The sequence below is a fragment of the Oncorhynchus masou genome, chromosome 1 (assembly GCF_036934945.1).
Source record: "Oncorhynchus masou masou isolate Uvic2021 chromosome 1, UVic_Omas_1.1, whole genome shotgun sequence".
In the NCBI taxonomy this organism is placed as follows: Eukaryota; Metazoa; Chordata; class Actinopteri; order Salmoniformes; family Salmonidae; genus Oncorhynchus; species Oncorhynchus masou.
This window is the reverse complement of record NC_088212.1, coordinates 65,328,308-65,348,285: the sequence shown is the minus strand read 5'-3', so window position 1 is coordinate 65,348,285 and position 19,978 is coordinate 65,328,308. Positions and strand designations below refer to the sequence as shown.

Sequence of the window (19,978 nt, the reverse complement as noted above, 5' to 3'; positions counted from 1 at the left end):
CCCATGCTGGGTCAGTAAACACCGGGTCATACTTGCTCTCTTTTATGGTCTTCATTAAATCCTTGTCTTTCAATACAGCAGTTGCCGTGTCACATTCCAGTCCATGAACCTTAGACATTGCAGAGAACATCTCGATTTGAAAATGTATAAAGTTTAATACAGAGCTCTTTCCTCTCTCTATATCAATTACTTTCTTCACGATTGGCTTTACAAATTCCTCATATTCCACATCATCAGTGACAGGTATTGTAAGAAAACTGTAATGTAGAGACCCTTCTTTAATATACCAACTTTAGTTGGCCGTACCACTGTGACGCTGTGTCCCTGAGAGTGAAGAGCCTTGATCAGATTGTCCATGTTCAACCAGTGGCTACCTTCTAAGGGAAATAGTAGAATTTCCCCACCATCGTTGGTTCTCCAAGAAACAACCAGTAAAGATATGAGAAGGTATGAGTTTATGCTTCCATTATGGCTTGCCATATTTCATCTGAATGATAGGTGAAATCAGAAGGCGGGATGAACAGAATGCAAAACAACAACTCTTGTTTTTGTATCAGGTAGACTCTGACTGACTTAAGTCCCCAACTATGTCCCCCAGTTTCTAACAGGCTCACAGACTTAAAATCTCATCTCAAGACACCTCTGTAATGCAAAGAGATGGTCTTAGAAGCTGGAAAGTAGTTACATTAAAACAGTAGTTTTTGCTCATACAAGAGCATTCACAGCTGAATTCTTCAGTGAAGCTTGTTCAAGTGGATTATAACACTGCTTTTCTGAGAATGTAGCCACTGTTAAAAAATGTTTTTATTTTATTTTGTATTTTACCAACCTAGAGTTAATAAAATATAAAAGTGTAATGTAAGGGTAATATAAAGGGTAGTGTATATAAAAGGGTATAAAAGGTTTGTCACGTTCTGACCTTAGTTCTTTTGTTATGTCTTTGTTTTAGTATGGTCAGGGCGTGAGTTGGGCGGGTTGTCTATGTTCGTTTTTCTATGTTGTGTTTTTGTGTTTGGCCTGGTATGGTTCTCAATCAGAGGCAGGTGTCGTTAGTTGTCTCTGATTGAGAATCATACTTAGGTAGCCTTTTAGCCCCTGTGTTTCGTGGGTGATTGTTTCCTGTTTTGTTGTTTGTGTCACCATTCAGGACTGTTTCGGTTTTCGTTTTCATTCACTTTGTTATTTTTATATTTTGTCGTGTTCAGTGATTATTAAAGTATCATGAACACTTACCACGCTGCGTATTGGTCCTCCTCTTCCTCCACCCACGACAAGCGTTACAGAATCACCCACCACCAAAGGACCATGCAGCGTGGTAAGGAGCAGCGCTATCTGGAAGAGGTAACAACATGGGACGAGATAGAAAGGTGGTCGGTCGACCCAGGGAGAGTGCCGGAACCCGCCTGGGATTCTCTGGAACAGTGCGAGGAGGGATACCGGAGAATGGAGTTGGCACGGCGGTCAAGGAATCCCGAGAGGCAGCCCCAAAAATGTATTGGGGGGGAGGGGGCACACGGGGAGTGTAGCTAAGTCAGGTAGGAGACCTGAGCCAACTCCCTGTGCTTACCGTGGAGAGAGGTGGACCGGGCAGGCACCGTGTTATGCCGTGAGATGCACAGTGTTCCCGGTGTGCAGGCATAGCCTGGTGCGTTACATCGCAGCGCCTCGTATCTGCCGGGCTAGAGTGGGCATCGAGCCAAGTGCCATGAAGCTGGCTCATCGCATCTGGTCTCCAGTGCGTCTCCTTGGGCCGGGATACATGGCACCAGCCCTACGCACGGTGTCCCCGGTTCGCCAGCACAGCCCATTTCGGTCTATTCCACCTCGCCGCACTAGCCTGGCGACGGGGAGCATCCAGCCAGGTAGGGTTGTGCAGGATCGGTGCTCGAGACCTCCAGTGCGCCTCCACGGTCCGGTCTATCCGGTGCCTCCTCCACGCACCAGGCCTCCGGTGGCAGTCCCACGTACCAAGCTGTCTCTCCGTCTCCTTCCTCCAGGTGCTCCCTCCTGTCCAGCGCTGCCAGAGTCTCTTGTCTGTCCTGAGCTGCCAGAGTATCTCATCTGTCCTGAGCTGCCAGAGTCGCCCGTCTGTCCTGAGCTGCCAGAGTCGCCCGTCTGTCCTGAGCTGCCAGAGTCGCCCGTCTGTCCTGAGCTGCCAGAGTCACCCGTCTGTCCTGAGCTGCCAGAGCAGCCCGTCAGTCAGGAGCTGCCAGAATTGCCCATCACTCCGGCTCTGTAGTCCGCACCTTTGGGGGAGGGGGGGGGGGGGTACTGGCACGTTCTGACCTTAGTCTTGTTGTTATGTCTTTGTTTTAGTATGGTCAGAGCGGGAGTTGGGTGGGTTGTCTATGTTCGTTTTTCTATGTTGTGTTTTTGTGTTTGGCCTGGTATGGTTCTCAATCAGAGGCAGGTGTCGTTAGTTGTCTCTTATTGAGAACCATACTTAGGTTGCCTTTTCCCACCTGTGTTTCGTGGTTGATTGTTTCCTGTTTTGTTGTTTCCGTTTTCATTCACTTTGTGTCACGCCCTGGTCTTAGTATTTTGTGTTTTCTTTATCTATTTGGTCAGGCCAGGGTGTGACATGGGTTTTTGTATGTGGTGTGTTTTGTCTTGGGTTTTTTTCACATGTATTGGGATGGTAGCTTAGTGGGGTGTTCTTGGTGAATCTATGGCTGTCTGAAGTGGTTCTCAATCAGAGGCAGGTGTTTATCGTTGTCTCCGATTGGGAACCATATTTAGGCAGCCATATTCTTTGAGTGTTTCGTGGGTGATTGTCCTTTTGTTCCTTTTCCTGTCCTTATATCTGTCGTGTACTAGTTTCCACCAGTATTAGGCTGTTTCGGTTTTCGTTACGTTTATTGTTTTGTAGTGTTTGTGTTTAGTGTGTTTTTTTCATTAAACATGAATCCCAATAGCCACGCCACATTTTGGTCCGACTCTCCTTCGCATATAGAAAACCGTTACAGAATCAGGACCAGGCGGCGTGACAACAGGCAGCGGCAGCAGGAGATACGAAATAAGGATTTCTGGACTTGGAAGGAAATCCTAGACGGAGAAGGACCCTGGGCACAGCCTGGAGAATATTGCCGCCCCAAGGAAGAATTGGAGGCGGAAAAGCGGAGAGGCGCTGGTATGAGGAGGCAGCACGGCGACGAGGATGGAAGCCCGAGAGTCAGGCCCATAAAAATTCTTGGGGGGGCACAGGGAGAGTGTGGCAGAGTCAGGAGTCAGACCTGAGCCAACTCCCCCTGTTTATCGTGAGGAGCCAAGGAGGAGACCAGAACCAGAGCCGGTGTTGGAGGTGAGCGAAGCAGAGACTGTGAAGGAATTAATGGGGAAATTGGAGGAGAGAGTTAAGAGGGAGTTGCTGTGTTGGTGCTTTAAGCATGGAATTCGCCCGACGGAGCGTGTCGGGGATTTGATGGCACCTGGGTCAGCGCTCCATACTCGTCCTGAGATGCGTGTTAGTCGGCTGGTGAAGATTGTGCCAGCCTCACGCACCAGGCCTCCTGTGCACCTCCCTAGCGTTGCACGTCCTGTGCCAGCCCTGCTCTCAAGATCTCCAGTACGCCTTCACAGTCTAGCCCATCCTGTGCCACCTCCACACACCAGCCCTCCGGTGGCAGCTCCCCTCACACGGCTTCCTGTGCGTGTCCTCGGCCCAGTGTCACCAGTGCCAGCACCACGCATCAGGCCTACAGTGCGCCTCGCCTCTCCAGCGCTGCCAGAGCCTTCCTCCTCTCCTGCGCTGCCGGAGTCTCCCACCTGTTTAGCGCTACCAGAGCCTTCCTCCTCTACAGCGCTGCTGGAGTCTCCTGCCTGTTCAGCGCCAGTCTGCAAGGAGCAGCCAGAGCTGCCAGTCTGCAAGGAGCAGCCAGGGCTGCCAGTCTGCAAGGAGCTGCCAGTCTGCAAGGAGCTGTCAGTCTGCAAGGAGCTGCCAGTCTGCAAGGAGCAGCCAGGGCTGCCAGTCTGCAAGGAGCTGCCAGTCTGCAAGGAACTGTCAGTCTGCAAGGAGCTGTCAGTCTTCAAGGAGCTGCCAGTCTGCAAGGAGCTGCCAGTCTGCAAGGAGCTGCCAGAGCTGCCAGTCTGCATGGAGCAGCCAGAGCTGCCTTTCTGCAAGAAGCCGCCAGAGCTTCCAGTCTGCAAGAAGCCGCCAGAGCTGCCAGTCTGCATGGAGCAGCCAGAGCCGTCAGTCAGCATGGAGCAGCCAGAGCCGCCAGTCAGCATGGAGCAGCCAGAGCTGCCAGTCAGCATGGAGCAGCCAGATCCGCCAGTCTGCCAGGATCCGCCAGTCAGCCAGACTCTTCCAGATCCGCCCGTCAGCCAGGATCCGCCAGTCAGCCAGACTCTTCCAGATCCGCCAGTCAGCCAGACTCTTCCAGATCCACCAGTCAGCCAGACTCTTCCAGATCCGCCAGTCAGCCAGGATCTGCCAGAACCGCCAGCCAGCCAGGATCTGCCAGAGCCAACTACCTGCCTGAGCTTCCTCTCAGTGCTGAGCTTCCTCTCAGTGCTGAGCTTCCTCTCAGTGCCGAGCTACCCCTCAGTCACGAGCTACCCCTCAGTCCCGAGCTAACTCAGCCCCGAGCTGCCCCTCAGTCCCGAGCTGCCCCTCAGTCCCGAGCTGCCCCTCAGTCCAGTGGGGTCCTGGATGACGACTACTAGGCCAAGGTCGGCGGCGAGGGTCGCCTATCTAAGTACGAGAGGAAAATGGACTAAGACTTTGTTAGAGTGGGGTCCACGTCCAGCGCCGGAGCCGCCACCGTGAACAGACGCCCACCCGGACCCTCCCCTATGGGTTTTGGTGTGCGGCCGGGAGTCCGCACCTTGGGGGGGGGGGGGGGGACCATATTTAGGCAGCCATATTCTTTGAGTGTTTCGTGGGTGATTGTCCTTTTGTTCCTTTTCCTGTCCTTATGTCTGTCGTGTTGTCATGCCCTGGCCATAGTTTACTTTGTATGTTCCTATGTTTTGGTTGGTCAGGGTGTGATCTGAGTGGGCATTCTATGTTGGATGTCTTGCTTGTCTATTTCTGTGTTTGGCCTGATATGGTTCTCAATCAGGGGCAGATGTTAGTCATTGTCTCTGATTGGGAACCATATTTAGGTAGCCTGGGTTTCACTGTGTGTTTGTGGGTGATTGTTCCTGTCTCTGTGTTTTGCACCAGATAGGGCTGTTTTTGGTTTTCGCACGTTTGTTATTTTGTTAGTTTATCGTGTATAGTTTCTTTATTATAATAAAATGAATAACAACCACGCTGCATTTTGGTCCGCTCCTCCTTCCCACAACGAAAGCCGTGACACGTGTACTAGTTTACACCAGTATTAGGCTGTTTTGGTGTTCGTTATGTTTATTGTTTTGTAGTGTTTGTGTTTAGTGTGTTTTTTCATTAAACATGAATCTCAATAGCCACGCCGCATTTTGGTCCGACTCTCCTTCGCATATAGAAAACCGTTACACTTTGTTATTTTTGTATGTTGTCGTGTTCAGTGATTATTAAAATGTCATGGACACTTACCACTCTGAGTATTGGACCGATCCTTGCTACTCCTCCTCAGACGAAGAGGAGGAAAGCCATTACAAGGTTAATGTTGACTTAAACATAAAAGGTAATGGGTCATATACAGTGCCTTGCGAAAGTATTCGGCCCCCTTGAACTTTGCGACCTTTTGCCACATTTCAGGCTTCAAACATAAAGATATAAAACTGTATTTTTTTGTGAAGAATCAACAACAAGTGGGACACAATCATGAAGTGGAACGACATTTATTGGATATTTCAAACTTTTTTAACAATTCAAAAACTGAAAAATTGGAGGCGTGCAAAATTATTCAGCCCCCTTAAGTTAATACTTTGTAGAGCCACCTTTTGCTGCGATTACAGCTGTAAGTCGCTTGGGGTATGTCTCTATCAGTTTTGCACATCGAGAGACTGGTGAAATTTTTTCCCATTCCTCCTTGCAAAACAGCTCGAGCTCAGTGAGGTTGGATGGAGAGCATTTGTGAACAGCAGTTTTCAGTTCTTTCCACAGATTCTCGATTGGATTCAGGTCTGGACTTTGACTTGGCCATTCTAACACCTGGATATGTTTATTTTTGAACCATTCCATTGTAGATTTTGCTTTATGTTTTGGATCATTGTCTTGTTGGAAGACAAATCTCCGTCCCAGTCTCAGGTCTTTTGCAGACTCCATCAGGTGTTCTTCCAGAATGGTCCTGTATTTGGCTCCATCCATCTTCCCATCAATTTTAACCATCTTTCCTGTCCCTGCTGAAGAAAAGCAGGCCCAAACCATGATGCTGCCACCATCATGTTTGACAGTGGGTATGGTGTGTTCAGGGTGATGCGCTGTGTTGCTTTTACGCCAAACATAACGTTTTGCATTGTTGCCAAAAAGTTCAATTTTGGTTTCATCTGACCAGAGCACCTTCTTCCACATGTTTGGTGTGTCTCCCAGGTGGCTTGTGGCAAACTTTAAACGACACTTTTTATGGATATCTTTAAGAAATGGCTTTCTTCTTGCCACTCTTCCATAAAGGCCAGATTTGTACAATATACGACTGATTGTTGTCCTATGGACAGAGTCTCCCACCTCAGCTGTAGATCTCTGCAGTTCATCCAGAGTGATCATAGGCCTCTTGTCTGCATCTCTGATCAGTCTTCTCCTTGTATGAGCTGAAAGTTTAGAGGGACGGCCAGGTCTTGGTAGATTTGCAGTGGTCTGATACTCCTTCCATTTCAACATTATCGCATGCACAGTGCTCCTTGGGATGTTTAAAGCTTGGGAAATCTTTTTGTATCCAAATCCGCCAGACTTTAAACTTCTTCACAGTCACAGTATCTCGGACCTGCCTGGTGTGTTCCTTGTTCTTCATGATGCTCTCTGCGCTTTTAACGGACCTCTGAGACTATCACAGTGCAGGTGCATTTATACGGTGACTTGATTACACACAGGTGGATTGTATTTATCATCATTAGTCATTTAGGTCAACATTGGATCATTCAGAGATCCTCACTGAACTTCTGGAGTCCCGAGTTTGCTGCACTGAAAGTAAAGGGGCTGAATAATTTTGCAAGGTCGCCCAATTTTTCAGTTTTTGATTTGTTAAAAAAGTTTGAAATATCCAATAAATGTCGTTCCACTTCATGATTGTGTCCCACTTGTTGTTGATTCTTCACAAAAAATACAGTTTTATATCTTTATGTTTGAAGCATGAAATGTGGCAAAAGGTCGCAAAGTTCAAGGGGGCCGAATACTTTCGCAAGGCACTGTATATGAAAGGGTAATCATAAAGGGTACTGTACACTTATTTACAAAGGGGTGGATTAAAAGTTGTGAATTAACACCTGTTAACTATTAGCTAGTCTCATGTGGCCAGCATTCCATAATCCTGTCTCCTTAACTGTGAGAAGCCTGTTTTTCAGAGGCAAGAAAGACAGTAACCTGGAGAATTGTATTCATTGTTATACTTTACTTTGTGAGATATGCCTATAGGGAGGTATCCTCCTTTCAGAATATAAAACAATTGATTGTTAATTTAATCTATAAACAGATATAGCAACATAGAGACAATAATCCCTCATTCATTTACACAAATCAAAAATCATGATGGAACTAGAATCCATTGCAATTATAACTGGTCTCCCACACCCAATTGAGTAAGTGTCTCTTTATCTGCACTGACTGTAGTGTCTCTGAAATTATTGTGCTCAGTGCACTTAGTCTCAGTTTAGTCTTATCCGCTGCCGCCTGCATGGTTGGGGACGATGATGTTTGCCCATTTGTAGATGACAGGGATGAAGAGCAGAGCAGAGCCCAGTACTGAGACCAGGAGAAAGGTCCACAGGAACACACGATCCAGAACTTGAGCCACAAACTTCCAGTCCTGCACCACCTGGAGAGAGAGACCAAAACGCCCTTCAGACACCAACACATGACCTCGTTGACACAGGCTGGGAGGGCTTTGCACTCAGAGGTGCAGTTGCATGTGACAATCAGAGGATGGAGACAAATATACAGTATGGAGATGATGAATATATAGAGAGAATTACAGTAAGACTTCAAAAACCTAAATTCAGTACTATAGAATTGATTTTGAATGGTGTTCAAGTCATAACAAACAAACACAATATTCTCTCTGGCCAACTTTGTCATTGATACTGAGGGGCAGACTGATTCTCTGTAACTCAATGGGATCTTACCTCTCTGACCTCGTTCTCCTTGACCACATGCATGGTGATGTAGCGGATAGAGTCCAAAGCAGCCTGCAGGTTATTCCTAGAGGAGAGATGAGGGGTGGACTCTGGTGAAGAACCCTTCGTAATGGCCCCTACTACCCCCTCTCTTCTTGCCAGTCCTGCCCACTCTCTCCCTGTCAGTCCTTCCCTGGCCCCTCCTGGGGTAGCATAGCGGTCCACGTGGCTGCGCATACACAGCAGCTTAGGCAGCCTGTGCAGGAAGATACGGCGCACCCATGGCGCCATGCCTTGGTGCGTGGATGAGGAGCGGTGGTGGATGTTGATAGAGAAGACGGTGATGACAATTGAGAGCGTGACAAAGATCATGGTGAACACCAGGTACTCCCCGATAAGAGGGATGACCTTGGAGGAGGACGGAATAATCTCCTCGATCACGAGGAGGAAGACAGTGAGGGACACCAGCACAGAGGTGCACAGGGAGATCTTCTCCCCGCCGTTGGAGGGCAGGTAGAAGACCAGGATGGTGAGGAAGGAAAGGCCGATACAGGGGATAATGAGGAAGAGGGTGTAGAAGAGCGGCAGTCTACGGATGATAAAGGAGTAGGTGATGAAGGGGAAGTGGCAGGGACCGTCCATCCTCAGACCACGGCTGCCTGTTGCTTTCACTATCTCCCATTCACCATTGTCAAAGTAGTCCCTCTTATCTACATGGAAGTCCTCCAGGAGGATGTCAACCTATTGAATGAATACAAGGTTAGAAAAGATGAAACATCAACAGATGTATCTTCCCTTCAACTCCCCAAAGTATAAACAAGAGTTTTACACATTTCTGACATCAATTAAAGACTGTATGGTCATTACTATACTGCAGACTGTTTCACAATGCTGTGTAGGCTACAACCTGTGAGCCATCATAGGTCCAGGAGCCAAACTTCATGGAGCAGTTCTGCAGGTCAAAGGGGAAGAAGGTGACATCGATGATGCAGGCCGACTTGTAGTTAGCGGGCTGTGTCCAGATGATGGTGCCATCATACTTGACAACAGCCTTGGTGACAGAGCCCTCAAAACACCCATCGGCACTGTTAGAGGAAAGGGTTCACATCTGTTTATCTTCTACGGGGTTGAATCGGGCTTTTCTTGATGTGTTGGATTCATTGAATTTGTGCTGTTCAAAATATAGTCTATGCTGTGTAGGGTTGCAAAGCTACCGGTAATTTCCCAAAGTTACTGGAACCTTCAATTTTGGTATTTAACAGACAATCTATGGCAATCTATCGTAACTTTCGTAATTTATACTTGAAAAACGTATTTAAAAAAAGAATGAATATATAGTATTAATGTATTATATCTGTGTCCATATTGTCCATGAGTTTCTAGTAGATAGACTATATGGTTCAAGAGAAAATAACCTAATTAATTAAAAAAGCATTTAATCAACTAAAGCATTCTATTCAATTAACTCTGCAACACAACTGCCACCAGTTTGACGCCAAAACACTGACAACAAACACATACTGACATAGTATTATTACATTACATATTACATTATTTAAGATATTTTCTGTGATGAGGCCACTAAGACTGCATTTACACAATTCCGATTGTTTTAATTAATTGGTCTTTTGAACAATCAGATCAACTCTGAAAAAGATCTGATGTGAAAAGATCTGATGTGATTGATCAAAAGACCAATTAGTAGAAAAAAGATCAGAATTGGGCTTCCTGTGTAAAAACAGTCACAGAGGGCCAGAGATTGTTACAGACACCTGTGATAATCTGAAGTACCCAAAAGGGCCACTAGACGTCTTGTAATAGATTAGATAAAATCCATGAAACATACCAAAATTCTGGTAGTTTACTGGTAAATTTAGAAAGTTTCCAGTATTATGCAGTGCTTGACTTGGGATGGAAGTAGTGTAGGAGCTGTATTATTCCAAGTCGGTACATTAGAGATTATGTTATAGAGACCTCTGATTATTCACTGTTAGTGGATTAAACTCATTTTCCATTACTTCTATATGACCTTTAATTGTCGCAATTACATGTCTACTGTTTAATAGGGGGGAATCCCAGTTGTTTCACTGATGACTACCTGGGAATCACTAACATTGCAGAGCAGGATTCATGCCATTCAGCCTAGCACTTTTTCAATCTGCGCTATCTAGAACAGCCTATATTGGCACTCACAGATTCAGAGACTAGCGACAAATAAACTTGAACAAAGCAGAAACTCGCCATTGCTATTCAATGAAGATCCCACCTTCATTCATATTTGATCAACATTTTTTGACTCGGTGTATGAATCTGGGCCAGTGAAAGGCAACTTTGTTTTTAAAGAGGAGCTGTACGTTGTGCTAGTACGGCGTTCCGGACAGCTACGGCCCAAGTCAAGCATTGGCAATATACCCTCCCTTTGCAACCCTAATGTGGAGATTATATTGCAACGAAAGTGTTCGTTCAATATCAGTGCCATCTTTTGTTCTACTGTTGGCAGTCTGTTGGGCATGGTACTTACTTGTCATAGAGCACAATGTCTGGGATCCAGATGGAGTCCGAGGGGACTCTGATGTTAGTGATGCCCAGGTAGTCATCAGGGTCCCAGCGTAGCTTCATGTCCAACCATTCCTAAACAGGAGAGAGAGAGACAGAGAGGGGGGATGAGTCATCTCTTTTTACAAGCAGATCCATTTGACAAGACTTTTGCTGGAGCTCACCATGAATTACTTTTCTCCTCATGAGAGACATTTGATTGCACTACACTATATACTGAGTGTACAAAACATTAAGAACACCTGCTCTTTCCAGGACATAGACTGACCAGGTGAATCCAGGTGAAAACTATGATCCCTTGTTGATGTCACTTGTTAAATCCACTTCAATCAGTGTAGATGAAGGGGAGGAAACGGGTTAAAGAAACAAATAAAGTAGATAGTAGGAGAGAAGCACTGACGTGGACAGAGCAATATCTTCAACCTTATGTCCTCATTCACCGCTGACAAATAGATGTGGCCATGCAGTGGTGTAAAGTACTTAAGTAAAAAATACTTTAAAGTACTACTTTTAAATTATTCATACTTTTACTTTTGACACTTAAGTATATTTTAGCAATTACATTTACTTTTGAAACTTAAGTATATTTAAAACAAAATACTTTTAGACTTTTATTGAAGTAGTATTTTATTGAGTGACTCACTTTTACTTGAGTCTTTTTCTATTAAGGTATCTTTACTTTTACTCAAGTATGAGTATTTAGTACTTTTTCCACCACTGTTAGCTATTACCCTCTGTCCTTTGATTTGCATGGAGTTGTTTGTCATTGTGGCAGACTTGGGAGAGGCTGACCTGCAGACCCTGGTCTGGAGTGATGATTCCCTGGCTGCAGAGAGCCGATGCAGTCAGAGGATTTGAATTAAGCTGCCAAGAGGGCTGGGTGGCAAGGCAGGATGCCGGGGGGCGGGAGTTGCAAAGTGGGTGGCTCGTGTGGGCACAAGGGAAGGTGGAGGAGGGTGGGGAGAAATGAATATGTGAGCTTTTCGTGAAATGCCACCAGAACAAGGGGACATGCAGGGGGAAGGGAGGTTGATTGTTACTCTAAATGCCATGTCGCCTTTGTATGTTTAGCTGACGCTGCTGTAGAGCAGTGGTTCCCAACCTTTTTTGGTTATTGTACTCCCAACTGAATTTTGCTTTGCCTGGAGTACCCCTGAAGTACCCGTTTATGTGCATGAAAAGGCCAAGTACCCCCGGGGGTCCTAATACCCCTGGTTGGGAACCACTGCTGTAGAGTGTTGTGAATTATACAATGGGTGGGTCTAATCCTGGACGCTGATTGGTTAAAACCGCATTCCAGTCGGTGTCTATTCCACAAGTTACCACCGGCTAAAGCTGTGACGTTGAAATGCCTTTTTGCACTGTTCAATCTCACTGTGCATTCCACTGTCTCATCAGCCCAGCCAGACAATTTATAAACATGACCTCCAATGTAAAAAGCACCTAGACATTGTCTCCCATTTCTTTTAGACTAGCATTTGGTTTTCAATAGTGGATATTTGTACAAACCTTGCTGTCTGTCTCTCTGACATTTGTACCATTGTTTAATTTTGAAATTTGATCTCCAGCTGTCCCATAGTAATGAACGTGTAGGGGTCGGGAGTAGGGACAAGACAGACAAGCAGGCAGCTTTTCTCAGCCAGTCAATTTTGGGGGGGGATATATACAAAGAAATGTCATTAGAAACAGGTAAAATAAATGAAGTGCAGCTAGTTTGCGGTCTTTCCAGCTTCAGTTTGAAGTGATTGTGTTAGCTTTGTTGTTGGCTAGCTTCTCTGAACAACAGTGTTCTGACGAGCGAGCACATTTTCTATGGCAGGTGAAACCATCATTGTTATGGATGTATCCAAATAAATGTCACTAGAAAACAGCTTAAATGAACGACTGTGTCACATCCATAGATACAGAACAAAAATACTTAACAACTGGGTCATGTCTCTGAGAACCAAACCGATAGAATGAACAACCAGCCGGCTTGGGTAGAAACACCTAGATTTGTGTCAGGACTGTATCTTGTGGAACGATGAAATAGTATGAATAAATTCCTCAAAATAACTTTTTAATTACAATGTGCTAATCATTATATAAATATGTTGGTAACCCGTTGTATAAAGGTGATAATGCCCTCAAAGACGGTGATTGGAGGACATATTGGCATGGTTTGCCAGCACTCAACTTCGTCTCGGGCCTAACAACCCCCGTGCTAATTTATCCTCCAAACACTGGCTTCTCAGGAAAGATCACTTAATTATACTATACCCCCCCAAATATTTTTAAGATCTTGCCTGTTTCATCCAGACATTGGTTGTCATCAACTGGTTCTTCTCGTCCTGTAATGGAGAGAGCAGACTGTGAAGGTTTTATCTGTACCTTTGTGTTGTTATACAGTCAGTATGTTTGTAAATGTGTTAAAAAACAGAATGTAAATGAGTCTAAATGTATTTATAGTGATATATTCTTTGCAGTGATGTAATGTACTTAAGTAAAAAATACTTTAAACTACTCAAGTAGTTTTGGGGGGTATCTGTACTTTTTATATTTTTGATAACATTTACTTTTACTTCACTACATTCCTGAAGAAAATAATGTACTTTTTACAGAATACATTTTCCCTGACACCCAAAAGTAATCATTAAATTTTGAATGCTTAGCAGGACAGGAAAATGGTCCAATGCACACACTTAGAAGAAAACATCTGTCACACCCTGACCTTACTTTTCTATGTTTTATGTATTATTTTGGTCAGGTCAGGGTGTGATGAGCGTGGGTATGCTTGTTTGTCCTGTCTAGGTTTTTTTTTGTTTTTCTAGGGGTGTTTGTCAGTCTAGGTTTATTATAGGTCTATGGTGGCCTGAATTGGTTCCCAATCAGAGACAGCTGTTTATCGTTGTCTCTGATTGGGGATCCTATTTAGGTTGCCATTTGCAATTTTGGTTTGGTGGGTTATTGTCTATGTGTAGTTGCCTGTAAGCACTTGTTAGTGTTGTGTCACGGTCATTTTGTTAAGTGTTCTTCATTTAATTAAAAGAAGAATGTATTCTTATCACGCCTTGGTCTCCTTGTTATGATGAACATGACAACATCGCTGGTCATCCCTACTGCCATTGATCTGGCGGCCTCACTAAACACACATTCTTCATTTGTAAGGAATGTCTGAGTGTTGGAGTGTGCCCCTGGCTACTGATAAATACATTTTAAAAAACAAGAAAATGGTGCCATCTGGTTTGCTTAATTTAAAGAATTTAAAATGGTTTATACTTTTGATACTTAAGTATATTTTAAACCAAATACTTTCAGACTTTTACTAAAGTAGTATTTTACTGGGTTACTTTCACTTTTACTTGAGTCATTTTCCATTAAGGTATCTTTACTTTTACTCAAGTATGACAATTGAGTACTTTTTCCTCCACTGATTCTTTGCCTTGAAAGTCCAGCTTGGATTGACAAACATCAAAATAATAATCAGGAAGACACAAACCACAATATCCCATAATAATCCTATTTTTCTCACCACGTCCACTAGCTGGGAGATGGCCAGTCCAAATCTGACCCGTACTGTGCCGTTGAGGTATTCCACAGGCCTCACCCATTTCTGGTAGTTTCTGAAGAGGTTCTTGAACAGTTTGTCCTCTGTCTTGGCATAGGAGGACAGTTTAGGGATTCCTAGAGCCAGGGAAACACCACATTAGCCTCATCATGTCAGCAATGTGTTAACAGGGGGTATTATCCTGGTAACAGCTCATGGTCATTGTTCAGCCCAGCTAAAGCACAATGACAATGATTCATAGGCCCTGGCACCTGACACTTTGTCAATAACTCCATCAATCTCCAGTTTAACGTGCAGGAAATCACCCCAGGGCTCTCAACATCATGGCAATCACATCTCTGGTCCCTGGTTACCCTCAGACCAGGACCAGACATTCGCTATCTAGAGAGGAAGAAAGCTAACTGTCACTTTGTCATGGCAACATCGTCAATACCTTTTATTCATGATTTGGTGTTTTCCACTCCTCATGGAAGGAGACCAAGGTCAAGTGTGTCCTTCCTGTTAGAATTCAATGCAAACTAGTATGTTTGATCAGATGTGTTGGTGTGTATAACAGAGGTGTAATTCTATTTACAGGGAGGATTTTTGAATAATATGTTTTATTGTTTTTTCCATCAAATTAATCATCATCTTCCTCCCTGGACAAGACTCCTCTGCCAACAATACAGAGTGGTGCTTCATCCCCAGTTCTTCACCATGGAAGTAGGCCGATAAACAATCTAACAGTGATTAAAGGTAAGAGTCACTTGGCTGGGGTTTAGGCAATAAAAGGCTGTCCAAACCTTTAAAAGCTAATGAAGGTTTGGCACAGTATAAACTAAAGATAGTTGCATTTGTGCACCAATTTCCTCCGTAATTGATGACTCACTGTCTGCCGGCTGCATAGACATGGAGAGATTAAATATGACTCCATTGTTCCATGTGTGTGATGCCACCACTAGTGTCAGGTGGGAAGGTTTCAATAGTGTGGGCTGCCTAGTTAGCCTCCTGCCATCATCCAACACTAATGTGTTTCTTCCTATCAGCTCTGTTCTATTTAGTGTCTCTCTCTGTAAATCCTCAGTCAGTCATCCCCCGCTCTGGTCTAATTTAATTTATCTTCGTGTGTATTCTATCTGGATTATGAGGAAGGAAGCCCCAATGAGTGTCACTCTCCATAACTTCATTACAGATGGATCTGATGTTGTGACTGTGCTTGATGGATACCTCATTGTATCAGTGCATCAGCTGGCCTCTGTGGCATGCTGGTATCCATGACAGCCTGGTGGTGTAGGCCCTAGGGGGGTTGATGATGGAGAGAAAGGCTAGAGGGTGGAGCTTTAGATAGAGGAAGTGTTTTATGTGTGAAAGACACAGTGAGGTCTTTGTGCCCCCTAAGGACGAGCTGGGTTTTTAGACAGAGAGAGACCGAAGGTGCACCTTTCATATTAAAGACATCAGCCGTCACACTAGTCCACATACAACTGCTGACTGGGAGGGAAATCTAGTTAGCCTCTCTAAATGCAGAATTAAGCACAAGCAAATCTCAGGATTCAATTATTATATTCAGCACTTTAGTTCAACGATACGTTGCTGTATTACTGCTGGAAACAGCTCTCCAGCTCAGAGAAAATGAAGAAGTATTGATTCAATTCTTGAGGGACACAATGCTCTTAAATCATTCCCCACGTGCTTATGGGCTTATTTTATGTGCGTTCAATATGGCTGTAAATTTACCTGAGGATGACAGGCCCAATGCGGGGCCGACTACAGTTAACACCCCTGTGTCATCCTCAGGCTCAGGATCAATAGCAGCATTCTTAGACCTCCTCAGTCAATATCACTGGGATGAGCAGATTCATCATCTTTACACATTCTGGCTCTCAGCACAGCTTCCTGCAGAAAATCCTGCTTCATGTCTGGCTTCTCTGGGAGATTCTGAACACTACCCTTTGTGAAAAACAATATAAATATGATCCAACAATGTGTCATATAACACCTACAGTACAACCATCATCTATTGTATGTCATTACAAGTAGTAACTTAGCAATGAGCTAAGTAATACTTTTTATATGAGATTTATATGAAATACAAATCATTTAAGTGGGTAAAGACAACTTGTGCTAAATCTCTTCTGCAGCTGACTCTGTTGTCCTTCATTAGACTAATACCAGCAAGTATGCTGAGAACCACGGGACACTATTCATTTAAACTGAGCAAAGACATCTATATCAAATCAGAGGGGAATAGTCTGCACAACTGGAAAATCCTCACAGAGCAAGGGCATTACATACATGGACTACATTGTAGTTGCTTCCTTTGATTTTTGTAGTGGAGCAACAATTCGGCATGCATTGTCATGATAGAATAATAAACACAATCTAAAAACCACTTCCCAACCCTTTACAATATATCTAATCCAGTGTATAGATTGTGTTATAAATGCTCAGTCTTACACTACTATTCAAGAGTTTGGGGTCACTTAGACATTTCCTTGTTTTTGAAAGAAAAGCACATTTTTTGTCCATTAAAATAACATCAAATTGATCAGAAATACAGTGTTGACATTGTTAATGTTGTAAATTAATATTGTAGCTGGAAATGGAAGATTTTAGTCACCATAGCAGCACCCACTCGTAGCACGCACTCTAGCAGGTATATCTCACTGGTCACCCCCAAAGCCAATTCCTCTTTGGCTGCCTTTCCTTACAGTTCTCTGCTGCCAATGACTGGAACAAACTGCAAAAATCACTGAAGCTGGAGACACATATCTCCCTCACTAGCTTTAAGCACCAGCTGTCTGAGCAGCTCACAGATCACTGCACCTGTACATAGCCCATCTGTAAATAGCCCATCCAACTACCTCATCCCCATACTGTATTTATTTATTTATCTTGCTCCTTTGCACCCCAGTATCTCTAATTGCACATTCATCTTCTGCACATCTACCATTCCAATGTTTAATTGCTATATTGTAATTACTTCGCCACAATGGCCTATTTATTGCCTTACCTCCCTTAACTTACCTCATATGCACACACTGTATATAGACTTTTTCTACTGTATTATTGACTGTATGTTTGTTCATTTCATGTGTAACTGTGTTGTTGTATGTGTCGAACTGCTTTGCTTTATCTTGGCCATGTCGCAGTTGTAAATGAGAACTTGTTCTCAACTAGCCTACCTGGTTAAATAAAGGTTAAATAAAATAAATAAAAATGTTTAATGGAATATCTACATAGGCGTTCTAATTGATCATTAGAAAACTATTTTGCAATTATGTTAGCACAGCTGAAAACTGTTGTTCTGATTAAAGAAGCAATAAAACTGTCTTTCTTTAGACTAGTTGAGTATCTGGAGCATCAGCATTTGTGGGTTCGTTACCGGCTCAAAATGGCCAGAAACAAAGACCTTTCTTCTGCTGGCCTTCTATGCAGAGTTGCAAAGAAAAAGCCACATCTCAGACTGGCCAATAAAAAGAAAAGATTAAGATGGGCAAAAGGACACAGACACTGGACAGAGAAACTCTGCCTAGATGGCCAACATCCCGGAGTCGCCTCTTCACTGTTAACTTTGAGACTGGTGTTTTGCGGGTACTATTTAATGAAGCTGCCAGTTGGGGACTTGTGAGGCGTCTGTTTTTCAAACTAGACACTCTAATGTACTTGTCCTCTTGCTCAGTTGTGCACCGGGGCCTCCCACACCTCTTTCTATTCTGGTTAGAGACCGTTTGCGCTGTTCTGTGAAGGGAGTAGTACACAGCGTTGTACAAGAGCTTCGGTTTCTTGGCAATTTCTTGCATGGAATAGCCTTCATTTCTCAGAACAAGAATAGACTGACAAGTTTCAGAAGAAGAATACGTCATTTGTTTCTGTCCATTTTGAGCCTGTAATCGAACCCACAAATGCTGATGCTCCAGATACTCAACTAGTCTAAAGAAGGCCAGTTTTATTGCTTCTTTAATCAGAATAACAGTTTTCAGTTGTGCTAACATAATTGCAAAAGGGTTTTCTAATGATCAATTAGCCTTTTAAAATAATACACTTGGATTAGCTAACACAACGTGCCATTGGAACACAGGAGTGATGGTTGCTGATAATGGGCCTCTGTACGCCAATATAGATATTCCATTACAATAGTAATTTACAACATTAACAATGTCTACACTGTACTTCAGATCAATTTTATGTTATTTAAATGGACAAAAAAATTGCTTTAAAAAAAAAGGACATTTGTAAGTGACCCCAAACTTTTGAATGGTAGTGTATCTACAATTAGTGTAACCTGATTGTGTGGCCAGTGAGGCATTAGGCCAGTCTATCTCTCCAGAGGATCCCTGGCTGTGTACTGTACTGATGAAAGATGTGAATATTTTATGAGTCACCTCGAAAATGTGGGGTTTACAAAAACACCCCAAGAGATGACAGAATAAAATCTGTGACCTTACACATCTCCTAACCCTCTTCTGCTGTCTACACAGCCCATGTTATTTAACCCAGTCCGCTAACGAAGGACAGAATTTCAAAAGAGGAGCTCCATTACATGTTTCCATTTGAGTTACTTAGCAGACGCTCACGCTCTTATTCAAAACAAATTACAGTGAGCGTCAAACGAGAATCAATCCTGTTTCTGCACAGGTTGGCATGGAGGAGGCAGCCGTGTGGAGCTATCTGGGCTGGCCAGCTTATATTTCTGATATTGACTGGACAGAGTTATTAGAACTCTGAGGTGCTTTCCCCAAGTCGTTAATAGAGATATTTCTTCCCTTATTCAGCTCATCACCTCTCCCAGCGGAACAGAAGGTCACCAACCACAGGAAATTACTGCACTAAACCAGACAAGGCTGCGTATCATATATACTGAATTAACTGAGAGCAGGAAACCAAATCACTCACTTTCATAACAAAGGTTGGCAAAGTCTCTGAGACCATACACTTTGATTAGAAATCTACTTAAAAGGGAAATTAGGTTTGAATATATTGAGTGGTCATACTGACATTACTCAGCCTATCTGACCATCCCTCATCAGTTCCTCGTTTAATTTAATATTAGTCTCAGCTGGCGTTGCCTCTTCACTATCTCCCACCCTCAGATTTTCCATCTGCCTGCCGCTCATCTCCTTATCATCCTGTTCCCAGTAGATGATCCTATTTGTGCAGAGTGGGTATCTCTCAGTCTGACAACATCTCTGATGGCCCATCACTCTGAGAGTGACTTTCATGTCCTCCACGGTGGTACTGTGAGCAGAACTTACCCAGAGAGTGACACAGGTGGCAGCAGCAGTATGACAGCAGCAGGAGTAGAGTGGTGGCCGCTGGCCCAACTCTCAGCATGATATCAGAGGGGGCTCCACACAGCCAGGGAGCAGTCCCTCAGGCAGCCATGACTACAACACAACTAGAGTCTAGGAAAACACAGCACAACACAGTGCACAAACAGAGGAAGTTATGGGATATGTATGCACCCGTTTAGATACCTTACATGTACACACAAACATGGATACAGGTACGCACTGCATACACATATAAACTAATTTGCACATTTGCAAACACACACATTTCATCTTACACATTTCACAAATACACACATGCACAACAGTGTACATGCGAACACATTACACTCACCTGCTTGGATGTAGTGAACACACACAAACCCATTCACATATGATCACAAACAGACATACTGTGCATATCAGACCTGCA

At 44.0% G+C, this 19,978-nt stretch overlaps 1 protein-coding gene across 1 annotated transcript; it reads right to left on the bottom strand.

Annotated features, from left to right (window-relative positions):
- Positions 1-7,542: 7,542 nt before the first annotated feature.
- Positions 7,543-19,632, bottom strand: LOC135548213 (neuronal acetylcholine receptor subunit alpha-5-like). Its single transcript, XM_064977575.1, has 7 exons — positions 19,531-19,632; positions 14,261-14,412; positions 13,035-13,079; positions 10,715-10,824; positions 9,101-9,278; positions 8,203-8,934; positions 7,543-7,895 (listed from the first exon to the last, which is right to left on the bottom strand). The coding sequence occupies exons 1-7, from the start codon at positions 19,607-19,609 to the stop codon at positions 7,737-7,739; spliced, it is 1,455 nt and encodes a 484-aa protein (XP_064833647.1). The 5' UTR covers positions 19,610-19,632; the 3' UTR covers positions 7,543-7,736.
- Positions 19,633-19,978: the final 346 nt, after the last annotated feature.